Raw genomic sequence first — 26,899 nt, 5'->3', positions numbered from 1 at the left:
ATCCTGGGGACGGAGGCCGTTTCCGAGGGCTTGACGCAGTGGCCAGCTGGCAATGGCCAACCTGACGGCTTCACACCAGGAGCCTGCAGAAATTATCTCATTTAATCCCGGCCAAGATCCAGTGAAATACAAGTTTTTTTTTTTAAGTAATGTCTTCTAAGCGGGCGCTCGGGACTGCGCGGCCTGGCGCCCTGAGGTGCCCCCGGTTTCTTCCCGTCTGTCGGAGGAGATCACGGCCTCGATTCGATGCGTCACGAGCCCGAGGCCACGGCCCGGCCCGGCCCCTGCCCCGAGGCCTCCAGGTGGGCTCCCAGCAGCTCACCGGCTCCTGCCCGCGGCCCCGGGACACTCGCTTCCTTCAGGTCTCCGGGCTGCGAGGTGGCGCCCGGGCGGGGGCGGGCAGCGGGAGGCGGCCTGGGCCTGGGCGCGGCGCGTCGGCGGACGGGCGGCCCCGCAGGCGGCATCACGCGTCGCAGCCCCCGCGCCACCGGCGTGGGTCACAGGCGAAGCGCAGGCGGCCTCCCGGTTCGGGGGGCACAGGCCTGGCCGGGGCTCGGCGGGCCTTCGCTGGGCTCCGCCTCGGTCCCCGAATTCCTTCCCGGCCACGCGCTCCCTCGGGGGCTTGGGATGTGGCCGAGGCCCGGCCTGAGGGGCGGGGCCTGAATTGGGGGCGGGGCCTGCGGCGGGGCGGGGCCTGAATTGGGGCGGTGCGGGGGCGGGGCCTGTCGTGGGGGCGGGGCCACTCGCGGGGCGGGGCCTGCGGCGGGGTGGGACGGGGCGTGCGGCTTGGGACGAGGCCTGGAAAGGGACCGGGCGGGGGCGGGGCCTGCGGCGTGGGACGAGGCCTGGGACGGGGCAGGGGGCGGGGCCTGCCGCGACGCGGGGCGGGGCCTGGGGCGGAGCCTGCCGTGATACGACGCGAGGGCGGGGCCTGCCGCGACGCGACGCGGGGGCCGGGCCTTCGTGAGGGCGGGGCTTGTCGTGGGGGCGGGGCCTGCGGCGGGGTGGGACGGGGCCTGCGGCATGGTACGAGGCCTGGAAAGGGACGGGGCTAGGGCGGGGGGGGGGCCTGCGGCAGGGTGGGACGGGGCCTGTGGCGTGGGACGAGGCCTGGGAAGGGACGGGGCGGGGGCGGGGCCTGCCGCGACGCGGGGCGGGGCCTGCCGTGACGCGACGCGACGCGACGCGACGCGACGCGGGGGCGGGGTCTTGGGGGCGGGGCCTGCGGCGGCCTGGGATTGGGGCTGCGGGAGCGACGCGGGGCGGCGGGGGAGCGCCCGAGAGGCGGTGACGCGGCCGCGGAGGTGACGCCGTGCGGTCGCGCGGCCCTTCCGGCGCGGGGAGGGCGCTGAAGATCCGGGGCCGCTCGGCCGCAGGCCGCCTCCAGCGCCGCGGGATGTAGCGCCGGGGACCGCGGCCCCACAGAGCCCGCCCGCCGGCCGTAAGTTCCCGGGCGGCCGCGGGGTGGGGGGGCGGGGACCCGGGAGCCGCGGGGGTGGGGGGGCCCGGACACCCCGACGCCCCGAGGGTCTCGAGCCCCCGCGGGGCCCTGGGAGCCGGCCGCGCCCCGGGGCTGCTCGGGGACCGGGCGGTAGCACTTCCGGCCCCTCCCGCCGCCTCCGGGCGGCCTCGGCGCGGCTCCGGGGCTGCGGGTCCTGGCGTCGCCGCCCGCCCGTCCCCGCCGCCCGCCCGTCCCCGCCGCGGGGGTGGAGCCCGGAGCCCGGAGCCGGGGCACAGCCGGTCCCAGGGCCGCGCCGAGGCTCCCGACCCCGAGGCTCCGGCGGATCCGGCCGCGGCCGCCTCCCGCCGTCGGAGGCGCGGGGATTAGTGGGCCACCGGCCGCGTTCGGAAGCTAATCCCGAAGCCGGAATGTGAGCAAAATCGGAACTGGGGCGGGGAGGGCGGGGAGGGCGGGGAGGGCGGGATTGCCTCCCGTCGGCAGCCGCACGCCCGGCGTCCCCGTCCCGTTGGGAGACTCGTGGTCTCCGGGGCTTTGGTCTCCAAGAAGATGAAACAGGGGCGCCCCCCCCCCAGCCTGCCGTCGGGCTCCGGGGGGCGGCGAGGCGGTCGCGAGCCCACGGGCCCACGCGCGTCCGGGCGCCGCCGCGACGGGAGGGAGGCCTGCGTGCCGCCTGCTGCCCTCGCCTCCCGGTCCCCCGGGTGCTCCGCGGGTGGGTTGAGAACACGGGGCGGGGGGGGGCAGGGGCTGCTGGGCCAGGTCAGGCCAGGTCGTGCAAGGGCTCACCTGCGGGGCGGCCGCCTCTGTAGCCTCGCAGCCCCCAAATCGATCACCAGGGTGACATCTACGCCCCCACGTAGTGCTTGGCACTTGGGGGTCGGTGTTAAGACCGCGGGTGTGGGGGATCCCTGGGTGGCGCAGCGGTTTGGCGCCTGCCTTTGGCCCAGGGCGCGATCCTGGAGACCCGGGATCGAATCCCACGTCGGGCTCCCGGTGCATGGAGCCTGCTTCTCCCTCTGCCTGTGTCTCTGCACCTCTCTCTCTCTCTCTCTCTATGTCTATCATAAATAGATAAAATAAATAAATCTTAAAAAACAAAACAAAACGCGGGTGTGTTACCCCAAAGGCCTCCAGAAAACCCTACACCTACTCGGAGACGAGAATTTGAAGCCCTTCCGTTCTCAGTGGCCAAGGAATTACAAGATTCCCAAGGGACTTAGAAATAAATGGCCACTCTGCAAGTAGGAAAGAATCACTAGGCTCACCGTTGCTGATGCACAAAGGATACCACCCTAAGTAGGCTTTTAGGCTACCTTCAGTTTCTTAAAGTCTGGCCTCCTTTTATCTGTGAAAGATTCCCTTATGGAAAAGTGGATTATTGACTGTCCTGGGGACTGTTCTTTGGAGCCTGCCTTGCACACTGGATTGGCTTCTGGAATGGCCACCGCTCCCAGTTTCCCTATCAAGATGCCCCCGAAGTCTTCCACAGAACCCTTCTTAGTCATTTCAACTAAAACTGAGCTTTTCTTCTGAATTCCTCCAGCACTTCGTGGCATCTAGTCTTGTAATGATGTTAGTAAAAACAAAAGTCATCGCTCCCTCTTAAAATAGAGGCCAGCGGGCAGCCGGGGTGGCTCAGTGGTTTAGCGCCTGCCTTCAGCCCAGAGCGTGATCCTGGAGACCTTGGATCGAGTCCCACGTGGGGCTTCCTGCATGGAGCCTGCTTCTCCCTCTGCCTGTGTCTCTGCCTCTCCCTCTCTCTGTGTCTCTCATGAATAAATGAATAAAATCTTTAAAAAACAATACAATAAAATAGAGGCCAGCAACCATGTCGTGCCTCTGATTCTCCTTTGCCTTATCTCTTTAGCTACAATGTCATGTACACTGTAAATAATCAGTAGGTATTGTCAGATGGTTAAAGAGCAGAATTTGTGCTTCTTTCTAGGCCAGTTAAGTTTGTCTTCTAATTCCCTAGGAAATTTCCTTTGGCTCCTATAATATCAAGCCACACTGAACTCTTTAACACTCTTGCTGTATTATCCTGTCTCATCTACTTGTGATCACACTGGTGAACGAAAGTCATGTTTTAACCCAGAAGCTTTATTAATTATGGTGTTGCTGTTGTTTTTTTTCTGGTACTGATACTCATCAAAGTCATTACATTTTGTCTTTTTTTTTTTTTTTTAAGATTTATTTATTTATTCATGAGAGACCCAGAGAGAGGCAGAGACACAGGCAGAGGGAAAAGCAGGCTCCCTGTGGGGAGCCCTGGGCAAGACTCCATCCCGGGACCCCGGGGTCATGCCCTGGGCCGAAGGCAGATGCTCAATCACCAAGCCATCCAGGTGTCCCCTACATTTTGTTCTTAATTGTCCATTTATCTCTGATACCACCCACCAGTTAATTTCCTTTTCCTGCTCAGAAATGTTGGGGGTGTGATTAATGTTTATAAAGTTTGTATCTTGGATTGAAAAGATCCTTAAGTGCCCTGTAGGCAAACCAATTCCAATTGATTGGCTTTCAGGCATGTACCTAGGTTGGGGCTTCCGAGGCATGCAGTGTAAAGTGCTATAACGCATAACTGGGCTGCCATCTAGTTGAAAGCCAAATATTAAAACAGGGACTGGTGTGAAACTCCGTCATCAGCCTGTGTAGTTTTGTTTTGTTTTGTTTTGTTCTGGCACTTGAAACGCTTATCTATCTCTGTTTGGAATCAAAAAGTCTTCTGTTGGGATGGCTGGAGAAGAGCTACAAGGGAAGTTAGATTGTGATTTTCCACTTCAGACGCTAAGCCGGTGACACCTAGCATCAAGTGAGAAAGCTAACGCCCCATTGCTGCAATTTGGTAATCTTCAAACGTAGGTCTTTGCCTTGACTCGTTTTTTTTCCCCAGCAGTGCTATGGAACCACGTCCCCTAACAGAGCACATATAGAAGAGAACTAATATATTAGTTTACTGCTAAACTAATTTTTCTTTAGAGCGATAGAGTCAGGCGGTAATAGTTCGAGCCTGCCCATGCCTATCCACAGAGTCTCTAAGGGTCCAGGGACTCTAGATTAAAAATTCCCAGAAGCAGCTTTGTGACTTCGACTCCAAGGAAGGAGTGTGCTTGGAAAACTTGGGAACTGGTTCTCAGAATAGATGTCTCCAGAAACTGCGAGGGAAATAAACTCTTGGGCCAACTGACTGGTGATTAAGAATCAGTTCTTTCCTAAGTGTGGCACAGGATTATCTTATTTATAGGAGCACAAACACCTCCTTGCCTCCACAGCTTTATTCTCTAATATCATAGGTTTATCCAGTTGGAAAGCTTAGTGGTAAAGATTTTATTAGCTTGAATTGAAGAAATCCCATCAAAAATGCACTCAGTGGAGTTTGGCCCAGTTATAATTTGGGTGTGGTGAGTTTGAGGGGAAATGTGTTTCCTCTAAAATACTAAGGATATAGAAAGCTGGCAGAAAGTTGAAGTAATTTGGCTCTTCTGAGTGCTCCCAGAATCAGTCTTAACACCATAGGCATTTATGCTGCTTTTATTTAATAGAGACAAAAACACTTGCTTATAATAACTCCCAGTTGTTGGTGAGTGGCCGCCCTGCCCGCAGTTACCTTTCCAGGTCCTAGTATTATTTGCTCTTCTGTCTTGCCAGACCGCCGATCCCTATCTCTCCCTTTCCTGTCTCTGTGTTGCTACAGTTTAGAAGACCAAACTGGACAATGGACTTTGCTCATATGATGACATGATCTCCATTGACCTCTGTTGTATGTACTTTACATGATGCATGATGAGTTGTAGCTGATGGCTGGCTTGTGAGTTAACTGGGATATCTGTTAGGTTCAGTGACTCTGGGCCTAGAAGACGACGCTGAGGAGGAGTAGGAGCTGCTGGTACGGGAGCTACAGGGAATCAGAAGAATTAAGAGGGATTTGGACTGAAAGGGAAAAGACATGATGGCGAAGAGACAAAGATCATCTAGGAGAACAGTAGGCTTGAAGGCATAAAAACTTTGCAGATCAAATGAGGAAATTAGAATACTGAGCTGGATTCTGCATTTGATCTCTGACCCCAACTGAAAGTTTGTCTATGTTATTCTCGTTGCCTCTAGTGAAATAGTTACACAGCATTCAAAATATCTGAATTTAGTACGTGGCCACTCTGGGGTATGTATTCTCTCCCTCCACTGTCCTCCTGGAACAGTGAAATGGCATCACTAACTGTACGTGTCACAAATGGCCTCACGCCATCTGATCGTAGGCTTCTTTGAAGACACTTGTTCACCTGTGTATTTTGCACAGTACCTTAGGATGCCTTAGGGTGCTAGTGCTAAATATATTTGTGAAATATTCAGTGACTTTATTGGCTTACTCTGGGGAAAAGGAGAAAGCCACACAAACACAAGAAAAAGTGCATAAACCCTTAGCTAGTGACAAGAAGCTTGCTGACTAGAATGCTGCCCTCTTCATTCATTCATTTTGAAATATGGGTTCTGACCAAAATCAAGCGTCCATATGGCAGAACCTGAGTTTGGGCTTTTCTTTTGTTTTTTGTTTTGCCCCGGCAGCGGTGTTCTAAGCTACGTGTATGTCCCTCTTCAGAATTGTCCAAAGTGCCCAAAGCCTTTTCTTTTTCTTTGCTCTAATATAGTTATTTCTTAGTAAAGCTGTTTATTCAGTAGCACCTCACTCTAAGGAAATACGTTTTGCGGTCAACGCATTGAAAAAGATTTCCCAGTGTTTCTTATGTGGATTGCCTATTTCCTGAGGGTTTCAGGGGCCCCCGTTTCCTGTTCTCCTTAGGCTCAGTTGTTGGCTATGGCTGCGGGCTGGCATCTGTCTTGCCAGAATCTTGCACATTTGAAGGAAGAAGAACTGTCGATCTGTTGACACCGTATAAAGGTCTGCTGTGCAGTGAGTCACCGTTTGCTTTCTTGAACTAGATTTGCCTCTTGCTTTCAGCCGTGCTTGTGAGTGTAGCATAGCATGACTTTTGAAACTTAAGGACTGCGCTCATCTGACTGCATACATCCAATTATAATCCCCAGGAAGGAATCATAACTAGTCTTACATAAAAAGAGAACTGGTGTAAGATATCAAAGGTGTGTGTGTAGGGAGCAGCGGTGGGAGGTAGACAGTGTCTCTCATGAGCAGTCCTGATTACTGCCTATTATAAGAGGTTTGGGTTCCCTAAGCTTAAATTTCCTCTTTGGTAATGCAGCCCACTCCCTGGGCAGGCGTTGCTTGACCCTCTCTGCATTGCCTAATGGTCACTGGGTTCAGATAACCAGTGGATAAAAATGCTAATATTCTGGTCATTACTGTTGTTATGACTAATAAACTCCTTTGTTGTTGGTGGAGGGGTAGTAGTAGTGTCCAAGATGGTGAACATCTTTGGGCACCTTTCCTTTCCTCTTTTCAATATCATTTTTCTTGATTGGAAGACCACTGCCTGTACTCCAACTCAGGAAAACCTCAAGCATTTGAAGTTTTTCCTTGAAAACTGACTGAGTTCTAGGTTTCTCTGATTTTCCTAAAGGATTTGTATACCTGTCTCTAGTTTCTGAAAAACTAATTTGAGTGGGACTTAGGTTATGAGTTATGGTGGTTGGGACAAGCTCTTGCTGAGCTGGTTGTTTGGTATGTGTGTGGCAACAGGCAAGGCTGGGGCCTTGTCTTCAACTTCCTGCTCTGAGGTAAGTTATTGCTTACTTTCCGGAGGGATTATGATGAAAGCTTGTTATCCAAGTGGAACCCAGGCTATAATCCCACAATAGAATTAGTAGACATTGCAGAGGAATTAACCACTGTGCATCTAGCTCACAACCAAGTTCCTCCTGCATGCGAGGCACACATGTCGGAGCATTTGTAGAAAAAGCCCGACTGAGTTCAGTTGGCGTTTAATTTATTTCAAGCTTGGGTGGTCTTGAAGTACAGTTGGCCCTTGAACAACACAGATATTAGGGGCACTGGCAGGGGCACAGTTGAACATCCACATAGAACTTTGGACTTCCCAGAGGCTAACGATTAGCCTACTGTTGACCAGAAGTCTTACCAATAACATTAAGTACCTTAATTTAGCAATTACCTGGCCTTTGGGATTGGAGACAGGGTGTGAGTTGACTATCTGTGTCTTATTCAGTGTTGACTCATGAAAATGAAACTGTAAGAGGAGTCAGTTGTCAATACCCTCCATGTTTCTGTTTGCTTTTAGTGTTTACCATCACAGGGAGCTCTCTGCCCCCTGGGGCTGAGAGACCCCAACCTTTCCCCAAGCTGAAGCTGCAGGGTATTGAGGTACCAGCCAGATGTCTTCTCACAAAGGATCTGTGGTGGCACAGGGCAATGGGGCTCCTGCCAGTAACAGGGAAACAGACACGGTGGAGCTGGCTGAACTCGGACCCCTGCTGGAAGAGAAGGGGAAACGGATAATTGCCAACCCAACCAAAGTAAGTTGTCTTCCCTGGAGTCATTGCGTTGAACCTCTCATTAGGCCTCTGTCAGTGTCCATTTTTTAATCTCACCTCTCTCCCCAAAGGAGGAACCACCATCGCACCCTGGGAATATCTCTATCCCAGTCCTTATCATACTGGATTATATGTATCTTATTTATTTGTATCCTTTTCCCACTGTAAGCTTTTGCAAGTTCACTTGTCTTTATAACCCCAGGACTTAACACAAGGCCTGAAGTTCAGTAAGTAAGTAGTAAATACTTGTGAAGGAATGAAGGGAGCATCCGTTAGGATTAGGTTTGGCTTCATATAACACAAATCCCTACAGTCTTAATAAGACTGTGTCTTATGTAGAAGAATTCTAGAAGTAACCAATCGCAGGCTGATGCAGAGGCTCCACCACTGTCAGCCCCGTGTCTTGCTCCTCCTCCATTCTGAATGTTACCCATCACACACCCCCATAGCAGCCCCCACAAAAGAGGAAGGAGAAAGAGGGGAAGAGCCCACCCTTTTTGGAAGTCCCTCACAAGGTCAGAACTTCATCCCCTGGGCCAGAACTTAGTAACATAGTTATGTTCAGCTGCAGTGGAGTTTAGTCAATGCAGCCTCTTCATTGGGCCTGAGTAACACTACAGTAACATTGCCACCCCTGAATAAAACCAAGGACTTTGTTACTGAGGAAGAGAGAATGGACATTGGGTAGGCAAGCAGGGATCTCTACCACAGAATTTAAGAGGGACCATTTGTTTCCCAGGGACCATCAACAGGAGAGAGAAAGAGAAGAACTTGAACTGCCTGGCTCTCCATCTCCATGGTTAGGAGCCTTGGGACTGAGAAAAAAGTCTCTCTCCTTGATGGGGAAGTGTGCTCCCATGTGCACACTTTGTGTCCAGCCTCCTGGGGTCCAGGACTCAGAGCTGCTGCTTTCTACAGAACCAGTGTGGCATCCCTGATACTCTTGGGAGCTGCTAGGAATACAAAGTTTCAGTCATGATATAATCCCCAGAGTCGAACAGAGAACCATGAACAGATTGAAATTGTTATGGGAATCTCTGAGACTCTGCCTTTTCCACCGTTTCGAGAATTTAGTGGTCTAGAATAGAGAGATATTTGGGAAATTGGGGACAGTTGAGAACCACTGTCTGAGAGGTAAGGAGGGGCTATCCAAACTTAAGATATTTAGGACTGCCAGGCAGTCCCGTGTTCCTTTCACGTCAGCCCCCATCCACTACCTCCTGTGTGCTGAATTGAGCTTTCTTTCACTCCAGCATTTGCAAAGTACTAATAAAGCTTGAACTACAGTGTTAGAAACTCACCGTCATGCTTTTAGAGAAAAGGCCACAAGTCTTACATGTAGGAGAGAGGCCAGGCAGAAAGTGTTGAGTTTGGGTTTCTCTGGATCTGTCTGACCTGGACTAGCGCAGTGTGTGAGATGGCTCTTAGGATTAGTTTCTGTGTATTTTTTATGCCTGTAGGCTGAAGAAGAGCAAACATGCCCAGTGCCCCAGGAAGAGGAGGAGGAGGTGCGGGTACTGACGCTTCCCCTGCAAGCCCACCATGCCATGGAGAAGATGGAGGAGTTTGTTTATAAGGTACAGCCCAGTAGCTTCTGTCCTGGGTGCTCCCGCTAGCAAACACTCATTGAAGAACTTTTACTCCGATGCGTGGGTTTGTTTTTGCTTAAGATGCAGTAAATTAGGGAGAAGACTACCTACATTTTTACTACCTACCGTGTTGTGCATTGTTCAAAATATTTTCTAAAACATAAGTTTTTAGCTTTTCTTTACTATGGATCCCTTTGGCAGTCATCAGAATTTTTTAATTTTTAAAATTTCGAAAATTTTGGGATCTCTGGGTGGCACAGCGATTTAGCGCCTGCCTTTGGCCCAGGGCGCGATCCTGGAGACCCGGGATCGAGTCCCACGTCGGGCTCCCGGTGCATGGAGCCTGCTTCTCCCTCTGCCTGTGTCTCTGCCTCTCTCTCTCTCTCACTGTGTGCCTATCATAAATAAATAAAAAAATTAAAAAATTATAAAAAAAAATTTCGAAAATTTTAATGTGGGCTCCTTTATTAACACATTAAATATGCACTAATGACAAATGATAATGTATTTTTTTTAAGATTTTATTTATTCTTCATGAGACACACACACAGAGAGAGAGAGAGAGAGAGAGAGAGAGGCAGAGACACAGGCAGAGGGAGAAGCAGGCTCCATGCATGGAGCCCAACGTGGGACTCGATCCTGGGTCTCCAGGATCACACTCTGGGCTGAAGGCAGGTGCTAACCCACTGAGCCACCTGGGCTGCCCAGAATGATAATGTATTTTATTGAAATTTATTATTTCTAAGCAGTGAAGAGTAACAATATTTTGATATCTGCAAAACTAATGTATGAAAACATCTCTGATTTCTATTCATGACCGTCACAGGTTCTAGCACTAGTGTGCCTTGTTGCTCACATTTATCATTGAGGAGAGTGTTAGATGTCAGGTAGAGGTGAGTGAAAATAAAAGATCATTTTTTTCCCATTCACATTTTCATCCCTCTCTGGATTCTATCCATTCACTGTCTGTGTGTCCTGGGTTAAGAACCCCTGCTCTAAAAAGACATAGCCTCAGCCAAGGAAGGCCTTAGAATCTACTAGGGGAAAGGATTGAGCAGGGATCCACTGGAGTCTCCTGGATTTGAGGGGCAAAGGAGGGATAAGATGTATGTTTTCAAAACCATAAAATATAATTTCTATGTCTTTGTTTTCATTCACTCTATATACATAATTGTGAAATTTCAAGTAGCTTAAAGACAGTCCTGCCATATTTTTTTCCAAGATTGAGGTGCACTTATGTAAAGCATATCTAGATAAACTAACATGATGCAAGAACAAAGGCCTTAGCAAAAATTGGTCAAGATACATAGTAGCAATGGCCTTGCTCATGCTGTGTCTCAGATATCTGTAGGTCCAGGTTGAGTCCCTATTACCTGTCATCCAAAGCCTGGTTGACATTTTCCTAGACTGGCTCTCCTTCACTCCTTGCCCTTGGGGAAACTGGCATTCTTTAGGGCCCTTCTTAGAGTGTATTTAATATTCCAGGTCTGGGAGGGACGTTGGAGGGTCATCCCATATGACGTACTCCCTGACTGGCTGAAGGACAATGACTACTTGCTACATGGCCATAGACCACCTATGCCCTCCTTCCGGGCTTGCTTCAAGAGCATTTTCCGCATCCATACAGAAACTGGCAACATCTGGACCCATCTGCTTGGTGAGTGATTTGGGAAGAATCCAAATTTTTCTGTCTCCTTAAATGCCAAGGGATTATGCCCTTTGTCCATGGGAAGGAAAAGAGCAAAGTTATTCTGACTGATTGACTAATCCTTGATCATTGATCTTTGAGGCTAGAGGAGGAAGACCTAGAACCAGGAGAAGAAATTGCAACTAGATGTTCTCTTACGATCCTTGGCAGAACTGTCCTCAATGGAGGCAATTTCTTCTATTCTTTCTATGAATTCCCACTGTCCAAACAAAATGTGAACACTTCAAAAAGTGCTCTTCTTGTCTGGGTTTTTATGACTGATGCCATTTTCTTTTCTTTTAAGATTTTATCTATCTATTCATGAAACACAGAGAGAGGCAGAGACACAGGCAGAGGGAGAAGCAGGCTCCCTGCAGGGAGCCCGATGCGGGACTCGATCCCGGGACCCCAAGGCCACGCCCTGAGCCAGGGGCAGATGCTCAACTACTGAGCCACCCAGGCGCCCCTTTCTCCTAAAATTTTAGACTACAGTTCCCACAGCTGAACCCTATTGTTTTAGTGCTGATTTAACACCATCAACTGTGAAAGTGCATGTATTCTTTTTCCTTAGACTTTTTTTCTTTTCTTTTCCCTCCTATAGGTTTTGTGCTGTTTCTCTTTTTGGGAATCTTGACCATGCTCAGACCAAATATGTACTTCATGGCCCCTTTACAGGAGAAGGTGGTTTTTGGAATGTTCTTTTTGGGTGCAGTGCTCTGCCTCAGCTTCTCCTGGCTCTTTCACACCGTCTATTGTCATTCAGAGAAAGTCTCCCGGACTTTTTCCAAGTGAGTTGAAAGAACATCAGGAAGGACCACACATGACTCTCATATCTTGTGATTGAGGGCTGACTGGATACTGGAAACTCCTGTAACTCCTAAAAGGTTCCCTGATGTCCCAGAGGAAGGGCTTTCTATTTTGTGGGTTTAATAGGGCGGTGAAGCTTTTATCTTAAATCCTTCATGAAAAATGCACTGCAGCCTCCTCAACAGAATGGATTTTACCTGAATGGTACTATCTGTTGTGAGACCTGGGGTGCTAGTGGGCTGCTGTTTGAGCCCTAGGACCCAGTACCGTCTGACTTTCCCGTTGGCTCGAGCCACAGCAGGGCATGGTAGAGTACTCCCTGCTTCGTTCTGCTAACTTCATTCTATCCACCCATGCAGTTAAGCTTATCTTTGCTGCCCATGAACTGCTGGAAGCCCCAGATGTCCATAATCTAATGCTTTTCAGATTCCCCGACTGTGTGCAGAGTTCTGTCTATTTGCTTCTTGTTGTTGTTGGTTTTGGTGGTGGCGGCGGCAGGTTATTTTGTTTTTCCCATAACACCAATAACAGGAATATGTATTTATCATTTAAAAAGGCAGCTAAATCAGAACAGTACTTCTAAAGAATACTCCCAACTCAAGGGTTTTGTTTTGGGAACTCAAGTTATCAGAACTGAAGAACATTCAGAGCCCTTCCTGCATGGAAAGCTGGGAATCAGCCGGACTTGACAGAACTCCGGGGTCACAGACTCCGCTAGGGGGAGACATGGCTGCCCACAGCTCAGGGAAGGGATGAAGTCCTGTGAGGAGGGATTCTTAGAAACTTTGCCACTGCAAAATAGATGTGCTTGATCTGGTTGGTTTTTGGTCCAGGACGTAGGATAGATTGAATGGGAAACGAAGGGAGACTGGGTGGAGATGATCAAGTCTGGGAGCAGGTGAACAGAAGGAACAAGTTCAGCAAGCCAAGCCGTAGGAGTTCTTCATTTCTCCCACTGATTCATTTCATTTTTGTGGCTCTTTTTTAGACTGGATTATTCAGGGATTGCTCTACTGATTATGGGGAGCTTTGTCCCCTGGCTCTATTACTCCTTCTACTGCTCCCCACAGCCACGGCTCATCTACCTCTCCATCGTCTGTGTCCTGGGCATTTCTGCCATCATTGTGGCACAGTGGGACCGGTTTGCCACTCCTAAGCACCGGCAGACAAGAGCAGGTGGGTAGGAAGACACAGTATAAACTTTATTCATGTTTGGGCCTTGAGCCTAATAGATTGAACCCTGGGCCCTAAGGTTTGTAGTTTGGGGACCCCATCCAAATCCTGATTTGTGTTGAGAGTTTAGAAAACACCATGAATTTTCAAAGTTCAGTTCTCCCCCATGTTTCATAGTATCTCAGTGGAGTGCTAGCAGGACAGGTTACTACCAAGCTGGTCAGTTCGCTGCAAGTATCAAAACAACTGTTCTTAAATTTGGTTTGAGAAAGTTAAAAAATGTACAGAGCACTGTCAGTTTAGTGACCTACGTTCTAGGCATTCAAACCAAGAGGTTAAAATTGGAACACCTGGAGTTCTCTTTCCTTGAGCATAAACACTGGTCACAACTATTGTAATAGCAACAAGCATAAACATCTTTGTGTTGTCTCGTCTAGACTCTCCTTTTATGCTTTATTTTTGCAGCAGCACACTAGTTGCCACTCATTTTCAGGCCCTTGGGACTTCTTAATATGTGCTGTGTTTTAAGCTTTCAGTTAAAAGAATTAAATATTCATCAAGCACCAACTATTGTGCTCTAACAAGGGCATCTACAAAAATGCGGAAGGTCATCCCTGCCCTCCAGTTATGTGTAGTGGAGTGATGTTGAGACAAATACCCATTCTTCCCTTCCTCTTAACCTTTCTTGTGTGTCTCTGTCACCTTGACAACTTCTGTTCTGGGTATACCTGTCTACTCAGGAGGTCAGAGTCCTGTTCCTTAAGTCTTTTATGATCTTATTGGAAAACCTGCCTAGCTCCTCTCGGACTTGGAAGCCAACTGCCTGCAGCCCTGCCATTTAGGATCGGTATCCAAATCAGCCTGGGGAGGTTTTGACATAGGCTTTTGGCCAAGGCTGCACATTTCTTAACAAAAATAAAGAATGTCGGATGTTGGTTCTTGTCCTCCTTAAAAGGTAATAGCTGTATTAGCACTGACACGGCCTTCCCATTCTGGATGTTGCAGAAACGTCTGCTGACTGTTATCCATCTTGTGGTTCAATTTCCTAAATATGTCCTGTTCACCGGAAAATAGCTAATTGTCATAATAAACATCTGAATTCTGGAGGGAGACAACAGTGCCTTCCACGTGGTGGCTGTTTCCTTCCTTGACCATCTTATGTCTGCTTTGTTCAGGAGTGTTCCTGGGACTTGGCTTGAGCGGTGTTGTGCCCACCATGCACTTTACTATCGCTGAGGGCTTTGTCAAGGCCACCACAGTGGGCCAGATGGGCTGGTTCTTCCTCATGGCTGTGATGTACATCACCGGAGCTGGCCTTTATGCTGCTCGAATTCCTGAGCGCTTCTTTCCTGGAAAATTTGACATATGGGTAAGAAATGAATGCAGGGCCTGTGATGGTGAGAGACCAGCCAAAGTTAAAGGTCTGAGTACAAGGTGGTAAGAGACGTGGGGATCACATAGTGTTCCCGGGTACCTATATATGCAAAAGGAGAAATGGCAGGGGGATAGCCAATATTAGCATTTTGGTGTATCCTTGACAAGATTAAAAAAAAATTTCTACAACAAGTATATTGCTTTTATGATGTAAAAAAATTTTTTTAAGGAGAACCTAGAAGAGGCAAATGCTTGATGCTTACTTCTGATCTCTCCTGGCCCCTGTCCTAAAGGCCCTTCTCTTGTTATTCCTCCAGTTCCAGTCTCATCAGATTTTCCATGTCCTGGTGGTGGCCGCAGCCTTTGTCCACTTCTACGGGGTCTCCAACCTTCAAGAATTCCGTTACGGCCTCGAGGGTGGCTGTACTGACGACTCCCTTCTCTGAGCCTCCCCACCTGAGGGGTGGAGGAGGAACTTCCCAAGTGCTTTTAAAAATAACTTCTTTGTTGACGTGAGAGGAAGTCTGAGTTGTCTGTTTCTAGAAGAAACCTCTTAGAGAATTCAGTACCAACCGAGCTTCAGCCCACTTTCACACCCACTGGGCAATAAACTTTCCATTTCCCTAGCTGAGGAGGGTGGGGATGGTCCAGCTTAGCCCTGCTCCTCCTCAGCACCCCTCCCTCGTTGGCAAGGCAACTACCGTCCCCTCACAGAGACAGTACGTCAAAGCTCATGTTGAGATTTTACCCCTCCTCCAACCATTTTGGGAAAAAATGATGGACTGGGACTCTTCAGAAATTCTGTTTCTGGAGAAAAATATCCCTCCCTTACCCCCATCCTTACTTTGTAACCTGGCTTATAACAGGCCATCCATTTTTGTAGCACACTTTTCAAAAACAATTAGAACCTGGTCCCATCTTTCTCGGGCCCGGATCTGCTTTTACAGCAGGAAGAACAAAGCCACCAACTTTTACATAGCCCGGCTAATCATGGAAGTGTGTCCAGGCTTCAAGTAACTTGACTTTTAATTTTTTTTTTCTTGGCAGAGTAATGTAAAATTAAAATGGGGAAAGATATTTAATATTTAATACTAAGCTTTAAAAAGAAACCTGCTATCATTGCTATGTATCTTGATGCAAAGACTATGATGATAATAAAAGAAAGTACAGAAAACACTTGGCATTCAAAGATTTGACATGTGTGGTCTCAGCTATTTGTATGTACACAACTCCAAAGGATTAAAACCAGTAAAATAGTTTCAGATTCTGCTGAGATACAGGTTAAAATCAGAGGCATTGATTGACAGGCTAGCATGTGCAGGCCAATGAATGAGCCTAACTGAATTTCCAGCATCTGCTCCTCAATACAGCTTTATTTTTCTCTACTCATCACACCGACATTGTACTAGAGAGTTTGGTTTGCCACAGTAGAGTTAAATAATTAGAAGATTCTTGAAGGTGCTGGGAATATATCCCTGTGTTCACAGCTCTACTACATATTACTTTAGAGTTTAGTTCTTTTAAAAGTGCCTTGCTTAAGGTTGTCTCATCAAGAAGTTATTCTATGCTTTTCGGTCTCTCTTCGAATTGCACTCAGCATGACATGTGTTGTATTCATAAGACGGCATATGGTCTGCAGTAATCCCTAACTGTAGGCAGTTCTTGAGTTACAAAGTTGGGTTCACTTCAAAGGTCAAGTTTGTACAACTGGGAGAACAAATGGTTCTTTTAAAAAATAATCCAATTAGGCCAACACAAAGGAAAAGTTTCTTAACCTCAAGTAGTAATCAAGGAAATGTAAATTAAAATCAAAGTGATAAACCATCTCAGTCCCATCAGGTTGGCACAAATTAAAGATCATATTGAGTGTTGGTGTAGATGTGGAGCAGACCAGATGCTGCTGGTGGAACTGCACATTGGTAGGATGACTGTGTGTGGACACGCATAGAGCATATACACATTACAATATTCAAACATTTTGTGAAACAGCACTCTACAATATAAAATGCATATGATGTCTCTCCTAGATCACTTCATTTTTCAAAATGCTCTTTCTGGGGCACCTGGGTGGTTGAGTTGGTTAAGTGTCTGACTTGGGCTCAGACACTTGTCGTGATCCCAGGTCATGATCTAGCCCCCTGTCTGGCTCCTTGCTCAGTGGGGATCCTGCTTCTCTTTCTCCCTCTGCCTGCTGCTCCCCCCTGCTTATGCTCTGTCAAGATCTTTCTTTTTTTAAAGCTTTTATTTATTTATTCATGACACACAGAGGGAGAGGCAGGCTCCTCACAGGGAGCCCAATGTGAGACTCGATCCCGGGACTCCGGGGTCACGCCCTGGGCCAGAGGCAGACGCTCAACCACTGAGCCACCCAGGCATCCCTGTCAAGATCTTTTTTAAGAAAGATTTATTTTCGAGAGAGTACCTGCGCACAACAGGAGTGAAGGGGGGACAGGAGCAGACTCCTTACTGAGCCGGGAGCCCAAGGTGGAGTTCAGTCTCACGACCGTGAGATCGCTACCTGAGCGGAAACCAAGAGTCCGTGTCTCAACCAACTGAGCCACCCAGGTGCCCCAATCAGGGATGCTGTAAGATCAGGTATGATATGAAACATGGAAACACTATGTAAAATTAGATTGCTACCCACTTGGCTATCATTTTATTATCCGTAAGTCAAAGGCTCTGCAAAGGAAAACAGTACCGTGGTTCTCCCTTCTCCACGTCAGTTACCAGTAGCCACTGCCGTCTGGAAGCAGATGATCTGCGGTCATGTTGCCGGGTCAGTGGGTATCCTGACCTCTGTCACGGTGTCTACATCATACCCCTCCGTTCATCTCTCGTAGGCATTTGATCATCTCACACCATGAGAAGACTGGGCATGATACAACATCTTTGGAAACCACTTTCATGCAACTTGTAGTGTATTGCCACAGTCTGTTTTGTAATTAGCTAATGTTAATTTCGTACTGTGCCTAGCTTTTCGATTAAACTTCATTTGTAGGTATAAGAAAAAACAGCATAAATAGTATTCAGTGTTCTGCATGGTTTCAGGCATCCCCTGGGGGCCTTAGCACGTATCCCCCCTGGTGAAGGGGCAACTGCTGTATAATTAAGCATAATTAGTTTGGACATTGACAGAAGTTGAATCGAGGAGCCCCATTCCCCTCTGAAGCACTGAGGTAACTGCCAGAGTCGATTCGAAGCAAAATTCCCGAAGTGGACACTCCGCACCCAGGCGCTGGTGAAAAGTCGCCAGAAGACAAAGGGGAAATGATGGATGACTCCTGGGACTTCAGTAGGATCCTCGGCGCTCCCCCTCACGGCGCCCAGCACTGGGGACCCTTAGCTCCCTCCACTTGGTCGTCCAGGTGCGGGTGGTGCAGGTGGCGGAGAACCACCTCAAGGGGATGACAGGCCCCACTGTGATGCCGAGAACGCCGAGGTCCGTGGGTCGCAGGGCTCGGGATTCTCGCCGCTGCCGTGGTCCGCGGGGAAAGGCCGCTGTGGACAACGGAGGTGAAGCACCTGGAGGCGCCCGCGGGTTTCCTCGAGGTGCGAGGGCTCCGGGACACCGGGCAGGTAACAGTCGCTGCGGCAACCTGCGCCTCCGCAGCCGTGGACCCCGCCCCTTGCGGATGCTCCCGCGGCCCCGCCCCCGGCCCCGCCCCCGGCCCCGCCCCCGGGCGCCCGGAGGTCACGTGGCGCCGCCTGCTCACGTGACGCGGCCGGGGCGGGGCCTCGCGCTGCATTGCGTCATCACGCCGCGCGGCCGCGGAGCGCCGAGCCCGAGCGACCACGGTGACGGCTCCGGAGCCTGCGGGTGGGGGCGGCGGCGGCGGCGGCGCCTGGGCTCCTCCTGAGCCGCCTGCTGGCCCCGCGCCCCTCGGGGTCCCCGCGGGCGGGGGACGGGCCCGGCGAGGCCGCGTGGCTGGAGCCGAGGTGAGTCGGCGCGGCTGCGCCGCCCCCGCCCGGCCGTCCTCTCCCCCGGGGTGGGACGCGCGGGCGCCGGCGGCGGAGGGAGGCCTGCGGCCGGGTTCCTCCCCTTCTCCGCCTGGGCGCCTCCCCCGGACCTTCCGTGGAGGCCCTGCCGGATGTTAGGGTGAGGGTGACCGGCGAGGCCGGGGCGCGAGGGGCGGGAACCGAGGTGGGACGCCCAAGCCGTGGACCCCGGGCCCGGCCGAGCCCAGGTGCCTGCTCTGGTGCCTGCCCAGGTGCCTGCCCTGGTGCCTGCCCAGGAGCCTCCCCAGGAGCCTGCCCAGGTGCCTGCCCTGGAGCCTCCCCAGGTGCCTGCCCAGTTGCCTCCCCAGGTGCGTGCCCAGGTGCCTGCCCAGGAGCCTGCCCAGGAGCGTGCCCTGGTGCCTCCCCAGGTGCCTGCCCAGGAGCGTGCCCTGTGCTGCCAGGTGCCTGCCCTGGTGCCTGCCCAGGTGCCTGCCCTGGAGCCTCCCCAGGTGCCTGCCCAGGAGCGTGCCCTGGTGCCTGCCCTGGTGCCTGCCCAGGAGCCTGTCCTGGTGCCTGCCCGGTGCCTCCCCAGGAGCCTGCCCAGGTGCCTGCCCTGGTGCTTCCCCAGGTGCCTGCCCTGGTGCCTCCCCAGGTGCCTGCCCTGGTGCCTCCCCAGGTGCCTGCCCTGGTGCCTGCCCAGGAGCCTGCCCAGGTGAGCTTTCCTGCAAGCGGGCGTCCGTGCAGGCTCCTGTCCCACATCCGGGGCCATGAGTAAGTAGGCTCCAGGACAGTCTCTTCAGAAACTGCCACAGGCTTTGGTGGATCAGCTCTTACCCTGCGACATGGATGTTGCAGGCTGTCGGGGAGGCCATGCAGGGCGCTTGTGGGATGCTGTGCTGACATAGGGTTAGGGGAGGGGAGCACTCAGGACCTTGTGTGTGCTACTCTGAAAGGATGGGTGCGAGTCGTGGACTCGTGAAGATCATACTCTGATTTTTTTTTCTTGGATTATTTCAGAAAGTTTTAGATTCCAGATGAGACTCTCTTAATAACCATCCCATTTTATTGCCCCAGAAATTGTTCCTTGAAACAAAAAAATAAAAAATAAAGTGTCACTAAAAGCCTGTCAACAAAGTAAAAAGTACATTGGTTTTTTTTTTTTTAAATATATGTTACTGAGTTTATTTAATTGATGCATACAAATGAACTTTGCAAGCGACTGGGTATGGCAGTAAAATTAGTAATGGAGTTTTAATAGGTTTCTGTCCTAATAGTTAGGCTCTTAGTTTCAGTATACGAGAATTCCTACCGCACATTTACTAGTAATGTATTGCGGGAAGGCCCTTCCGCAGAAGAGCTTCGAGAACTTAATCACGTGAAAGTCCATAGGTAAGCTTGCAGTGTCTCCATTATTCAGGGTATCATTTTAAGAAGAAATCCAGGTATATTTGGAAGTTATAATTTTGCATACTTCTTTCGAAAAAAAGTACACTTTCACTGACTCTGGCCTTTATTGCTCTAAGTCAAATACACAATTTTTCTTTTCTTGCATTTGATTTCTAAGTATTTAATAACTCCTGTGGTAGGAAAAAAATATATAAAACAAGGCTCTTTTCTAAATACTTGTCTACTTAATCTACTCAAGGATATTAAGTAGTAGTGATAATCACACCTTTAGGAAATTTTGGGGTTTTTAAAAATATTTTGTTTGTTCATGAGAGACACAGAGAGAGGGGGGAGCAAAGAGACACAGGCAGAAGGAGAAGCAGGCTCCATGCAGGGAGCCCGACGTGGGACTCGATCCCGGGTCTCCAGGATCAGGCCCTGGGCTGAAGGTGGCGCTAAACCGCTGGGCCACCCGGGCTGCCCAAGTTTTATGTTTTCATTTTATCGTTTGACATGACAGCATTGTGAAGCTATGCAAGATATGTGTGGTTTCTATTTACAATAGTTGAGTGTTGATCGTAATAAATGTCAAGTGGTAGGGGTGCTCCATATTAGAATTCAGAGGAAGAGGTTGTGTTTACTTGGGATAGTTGGTGGCTGGATTGTTGCGGGAAGACCAGTAATAGGCGTACCCTCTACTTGCATTTGGGTCTGAGGAAGCGTCCTTAATTGTGTAGCTTAATTGCGTGGAATATGTTTAGTTCTCCTAGTCCTTCAAGCGAGCTCTGGGTTTTTTCCTCTTGTACTTGCAGAATCCAAGGACCCCTTTCATTCTTTCTCCATATTGCTTGATGGGAGGCATTATGGCCCCCAAAGACATAATGACAAATACTCATGCTAAATCCATCCTCAATTCAATGAACTCTCTCCGGAAGAGCAATACCCTCTGCGATGTGACTTTGAGAGTAGAGCAGAAAGACTTCCCCGCACATCGAATTGTGCTGGCTGCCTGTAGTGATTACTTCTGCGCCATGTTCACTAGTGAGGTAAGTGGTAAGTTACCAGCTCGCAAATGAAACTCACACTTGTAACCTTATAGTTGTCTCATTTCACTGAATGAAATAGTAGAAATTTGATGTAGTAGTGAATTCCTATGGTATATGGTGGGTTAGTCGGCAGAGTCTGGTCCAAATCTGCCTTTTGACTGTGTCTTATTTTCCCCATCTCTAAGTCAGGGGTGATAGCAATATGCCATCACACACGGTTATTGTGACAGTTCTTTGAGAAAACCACATCTGAAGTATTCAGAACAGTGTCTGGCATGTGGTAAAAACACAAACGTCAGCTACTAGATTTTACTTATTTCTAAAAATTGTTTTGCTGTTTTTTTTTCTCCTTCTAAAATCAAATATTTTTAAGTGAATACTAGGGGGATAAAGGGAAGGGGAGGAGAGAAGATGCAGTCCTCATCCAACTCCACCGAACAGTATATGAAGAAAATCAACATTTGTTCTACCCGTGTAGATTTCAGATAGGAGGAGGACTTAATGACGTCATGACTGTGTAGGCGTGTGAAGTACAACTTGGAAAAAGATGCTATGGAGTATAAGCAGTTAAAGGGAATAAAGAAAAGGTTGACTGACAAGATAAAAGGTTGTGCTTATAGGTGTTAAAGACTGTGGGGTGCCTGGGTGGTGATTCTGTGGGTTAGGTGTCTGCCTTCTGCTCAGGTCTTGATTCTGGGCTCCTGCTCCACGGGGTCTCTGCTGCCCTCTCCTCCCCCCAGCACCCGAGTATGCGTGCTCCCTCCCTCCGTGTGTGTGTGTCTCTCTCTCAAATAAATAAATGAAGTCTTGAAAGGCTTTAGGGGCTCCCGAGTGGCTCAGTCAGTCAAGCATCCAGCTCTTGGTTCCGGCTCAGGTTGTGATCTCAGGATCCTGGGATTGAGCCCCTCCTCCCCTCTGGCTCCCCTTCAGCTCCCTACTCACCACGGAGTCTGAAGATTCTCTCCCTCTGCCCTGCTCCACAAATAAGTAAATACATCTTTTAAAAAAAAGATTGGTTTAGTAATTGGCAGAGCACTGTAGAGTGAGGCTGTTGAATATATTGTGAAGTACTGTTAGAAAGCCAAACAGCAGAGAACACTGCACTTTTCTATTTTTTCAAAATCTCAAGTCTGATTTTTAAATTTTAAGTCAATTATCTTGAATTTTTGTTAAAGATTTATTTTAGAGAGAGAGAGAGACCACACAAGAGCAGAGGGAGAGACAGAGGCAGAGGAAGAAGGGAAACAGACTGCTGAGCATGGAGCCCGTCACAGGGCTCGATCTCAGGACCCTGAGCAGGGTCATAACCTGAGCCCAAATCAAGAGTCAGGAGTTGGATGCTTAACCAACAAGGCTCCCTTGTCTTGAATTTTTTTAAGCTTGAGTGAGAATACACCAGTGTGTATTATATCATGTACATATACTTATATATATGCCTGAAATATCACATTACGTTAATGTAATTAAAAAAAATTTTAAGAGAGCCGCACACAAGTCGGGGGTGGTTAGGAAGGGTGGGTGGGGAGGGGACAGAGGGAAGGAGAGAGAGAATTTTAAGCAGGCTCCATGCCCAGCAGGGAGCCTGACACAAGGTCAGTCTCTCAACCCTGAGATCTTGACCTGATCTGAAATCAAGAAGAGTCCAAGGCTTAACTGACTGAGCCACCCAGGAGCCTTTTTACAAATCTTGTTAACCACCAGTGTTTTCTTTAGTTACTCTCATCTCCTTAGTGAAGATGTTGCTGTTGGATCTGAATAGGAGAGGTGGTAACATAAAAATGACAATAACTTCTTTTTATGGGCCAGGTACTGTGTTAAGTGACTGCTGTATTTCTGTCACGCTAGGATTAGAAGTTACCATCTCATTTTACAAAAGAAGAAACAAGGTCTCAGATATTAAATGACTTGCCTAAGGTCACATGGCTTATAAATGGTAGAGATGGGGTTTATTCCTAAATTTTCTGACTCTAAACCCAAACAATATATGCCATATTTGAAAAGCTACGAATATATGCCATATTGCTTCATACAAATCTTACTTGCCTTATACAAGTTTTAACTTCTTTGCTTCCTCAGCCTCTGATATGTGGATTTTTATATTCTATAATTTCTTTTTTTTTTTTTAATTTTTTTTATTTATTTACGATAGTCATACAGAGAGAGAGAAAGGCAGAGACACAGGCAGAGGGAGAAGCAGGCTCCATGCACTGGGAGCCCTACGTGGGATTCGATCCCGGGTCTCCAGGATCACGCCCTGGGCCAAAGGCAGGCGCCAAACCGCTGCGCCACCCAGGGATCCCAATATTCTATAATTTCAAAGCAAAAATAGTTTATGATGCTCTGAGCCAGTGCTTGGTCACATGGCTGGTAGAAAAAACATGGAAACCTGACAGATATTCCAGCTAATTCAGGCTAATTTTAAAATGCTCTTGTGTAATACACATCACACATCCCTGTCCCATATTGTGCTCCAGAAGGAATATCTGCCCAAGAGCATCAGAAGCACTTGGCATTTAACTGGGTAAGGAAGGTTCTCTCAGCAGCTGCTGAGCATGAAGTACTAATGGATCAGGACTGCTGACTACTAATTATATGTTGTGCATCCTGTTCTTTGTCAGCTTGAGGAAAATTAGTCTGTCTTTACTCTCTCTGCACGTTGAAATCTGGAGTTCTATAAAAGAATTCCTTTTTCTCATCAGTGATTATTTTCTAGTCTTTCTTTAAAAACTGGTATTAGGCAAGAAAATACCAGATGGTTTTGTCTTTTATTTTTAGGAGCAGTTGATTTAAAGGAGAGGGTTCAGAGACCTGGGTCTTAGGCTCAATTCTCTTAGCTGAGCTGTGTGAATCCTGGCAACCATATAACTTCACTGGGTTGATCTTTAAAATAAAGTAGTTGAACTAGATGGTTTCATTGTTCCCCTCTAGCCCTGAAATGCTCCTCAAATGTGGTCCAACTGAAAGATCATTTGAGTGAAGCAAGAGGGACCTCTGAGTTTTATCTGTCTCTTACTAGTTAAGAGCTTGGTTAAGTCACGTAACTTCTTTGAACCTTAGGTCGTTTATGTCTTGAGTGTGAATAATATCAGAACTCTAAGTCCTTATCAGGTTGCCGTGAGAATTGGGTGAAGTGATAGTAAATAAGTAAATAAGATAGTAAATAACTCTCAGAAAAATTATAAAGCAGATGTAAATGTAAAATACTATAAATTGCTCTGAATTAATAGTGAAATATTTTCATATTTAAGTTATTTGAGAATAGTTTATTGAATAAGAAATTTCTGGAATAAATGTACTTACATATTTTTGTTTGTAAATATTTTTTATTATGTGCAATGTTAATAAAATTTTAGTTTTTCCAAAATAGTATACTAGTGACATTTTTAATGTCAGGGATTGATTTTGTTAATGGCTTTGGTAGAGAACACTTTTTGATTATTATTTTGGGCTGATGGAGGAATCAAAGATGATAAAGACATTTAGTTCAGAATTAAAGTACACTGGAGTTTTGCGAGTAATTTGAATTTCTAATTAAGGTTAAGATGTAATAAAATTTTCATAAGGTTATCGATTTTCAGATAGTTTCCTGTCCTATAAAACTGAAGATTTCCACCCTTATTCGAACAATTTTCTATGATTATCTGGCATCTTCGATATTAATAACTCCAAGAGTATATTCTAGACTAAACATGCCACTAACAATAGAGTCAATAGAGTCAATCCAATATTTTGAGAAAGTTATCAAACAAGTTCCTTATATTCAGACAGTGTCACAGTAGAAGGGCCCCTTAAGATGACCTGCATCTTTTGTCATTACCAAATGTAGTCTAAAGACAGATAGAACAATACTGAGTAGTTTTAGAGAGTCTGGAGCTGTAAGCCACAGGGTCCTCTACAAGCATGAAACTTTATTGAAATTTTGTGTTTTATCTTAAAAGCTCCTGGACACTGATAGTATTTTCGTGGAACTTTTGCATTCTATTCTGTAAAAGCTCTAGGCTTGTTTTATTATGAAGGCAGCATTTTAAATTATTCACTGGCAAAATTGATATTCCACAGTGTCACCTTGCCGTGTGCTCTTGGGTTGCATACAGCTGCCCCCAGTTTGAAAAGCTACCAGATACATGGCATACTTGCTTTCTACAAATCCAACAAATTAGTATTTTTTTTTTAACTTTTTTTTTTGCCTTTTTTTTTTCTACAAATTCAACAAATTAGACCATAACTATTAAAGTGTGTATTCAATTAATGTCCCTTCAAGCTCTTAGATATGAGATTCAGCCTTTCTTTTGTGGGATCATAACCACCATTATTTCCACACCCTTTGAATTTTCAGCTTTCAGAGAAGGGGAAACCTTATGTTGATATTCAAGGTTTAACTGCTTCTACCATGGAAATTCTGTTGGACTTTGTGTACACTGAAACAGTACATGTGACAGTGGAGAATGTACAAGAACTGCTCCCTGCAGCCTGTCTGCTCCAGCTGAAAGGTACGGATGCTAATGTTGCTGACCTGCCAAGGCAGCCTTGGAGATGCTTAAAAATAACGATATGAACTTAATTATGCACGTTATGGAGACAGACTGTGGGTGCTCACGTCTACTGCCTGTGGCACAGAAGATCAGATTTCAATCGTAATATAAAAGAACGTCTCCACATACGAATATTTGGCTCTTTAGAAGAGAGCATTTACATCTTTTCCATTTTTAAAAAAATAGAAGAGGGAATGCTAGACACATTTTCTTACATATATGTACACAAGAACTCTGCAAGGAAACACAGAAAACTGATACTATTCACAGCCTTCATGAAAGGGAACTAGAGGGCCAGGTGGGTAGGGAGGGTGGGGGGATATTCACAGCAAACCCTTTGTACTTTTAATTTTTGAATCATGTAAATTATTGAAAATTTAAGTGGACACAAAAATGAAAGTACATAATGTTTTTGCAGGGTTAGACATTCCTGTTCCCAGTCCATCTTTCTTGCACTAATATTTCTGTGATTTTCAGTTTTTCTAAACACATGGCTGAAAATTTTCTTTTTTTAATACGTAATTGAAAACTTAGGTTTGGACTCTGAACTTTCCAATTAGAGAAATAAAAGATTGGTGTTAGCATCTCTAACTTTTCCTTCATAGGAGTCTTTCAGTAAGTTTGCATATAGAGTAAACTTAGGTACATTATATTAAATTATGATTGGTTTTATAAAAGCTTGATTCCCAAGAGTTGTATGGGCATTTTGGATTAATTGTGCCAGTGTCCATAGAAACAATTTGTCTTACTATACTTATTTTAAAGCTGAATCAGACACAGTTATAAAGGCCTTACTTGAGGGTCACATAGCGCAGGAGACAGAAATTGCATTTGAATTCCTTAAGCATAAAATTTCTAACCTGATCATTCAGTATTGAACTAGGATTCCTCTGTTACCATGAAGAGAAGGGGTTTTGATCCAAGAATGTAGACCAGTTCACTCCTGGTCAAGTATCCTGAAGTGTTCCTTGTCTGTGTTTGTCCTAGGTGTGAAGCAAGCCTGCTGTGAGTTCTTAGAAAGTCAGTTGGACCCCTCTAATTGCCTGGGTATCAGGGATTTTGCTGAAACTCACAATTGTGTTGACCTGATGCAAGCTGCTGAGGTTTTTAGCCAGAAGCATTTTCCTGAAGTGGTACAGCATGAAGAATTCATTCTTCTGAGTCAAGGAGAGGTGGAAAAGCTAATCAAGTGTGATGAAATTCAGGTACAAATTTGGCTTGGGATTAGGGTTTCTTCAAGACTGGGCCATTACAGAACTTGGAAAAGGCAAGGTGGAATTACTGTGCTTCTATAGCAGGGCATCTGAAGTATCAATATTGGCAGGCAGCCCCGGTGGTGCAACGGTTTAGTGCCGTCTGCAGCCCAGGGGTGTGATCCTGGAGACCCGGGATTGAGTCCCACGTCAGGCTCTCTGCATGGAGCCTGCTTCTCCCTCTGCCTGTGTCTCTGC

General features: G+C 47.7%; 2 protein-coding genes across 4 annotated transcripts in view; both read left to right on the top strand.

Moving 5' to 3' along the window:
- Positions 1–1,261: 1,261 nt before the first annotated feature.
- Positions 1,262–15,744, top strand: ADIPOR1 (adiponectin receptor 1). Its single transcript, XM_055319358.1, has 8 exons — positions 1,262–1,441; positions 7,666–7,900; positions 9,379–9,495; positions 10,993–11,164; positions 11,796–11,982; positions 12,990–13,177; positions 14,350–14,543; positions 14,866–15,744. Exons 2-8 carry the CDS (start codon positions 7,760–7,762, stop codon positions 14,992–14,994), a joined length of 1,128 nt encoding a protein of 375 aa, XP_055175333.1. The 5' UTR covers positions 1,262–1,441; positions 7,666–7,759; the 3' UTR covers positions 14,995–15,744.
- A 2,559-nt stretch (positions 15,745–18,303) lies between these two features.
- KLHL12 (kelch like family member 12) overlaps positions 18,304–26,899 on the top strand; it is a 28,828-nt gene continuing 20,232 nt past the window's right edge. Inside the window, exons 1-4 of one of the 3 annotated variants that reach the window (XM_055319137.1) lie at positions 18,304–18,484; positions 20,683–20,916; positions 25,253–25,406; positions 26,436–26,653. In XM_055319137.1, coding sequence (XP_055175112.1) covers positions 20,722–20,916; positions 25,253–25,406; positions 26,436–26,653 — 567 coding nt within the window. In that variant the 5' untranslated portion in view covers positions 18,304–18,484; positions 20,683–20,721. The other 2 variants (XM_055319139.1, XM_055319138.1) reach the window with 2 other exon arrangements.

The sequence above is a fragment of the Nyctereutes procyonoides genome, unplaced genomic scaffold (assembly GCF_905146905.1).
Source record: "Nyctereutes procyonoides isolate TBG_1078 unplaced genomic scaffold, NYPRO_anot_genome, whole genome shotgun sequence".
NCBI classification, from domain to species: Eukaryota; Metazoa; Chordata; class Mammalia; order Carnivora; family Canidae; genus Nyctereutes; species Nyctereutes procyonoides.
This window is presented reverse-complemented; position numbering and strand designations above follow the sequence as displayed.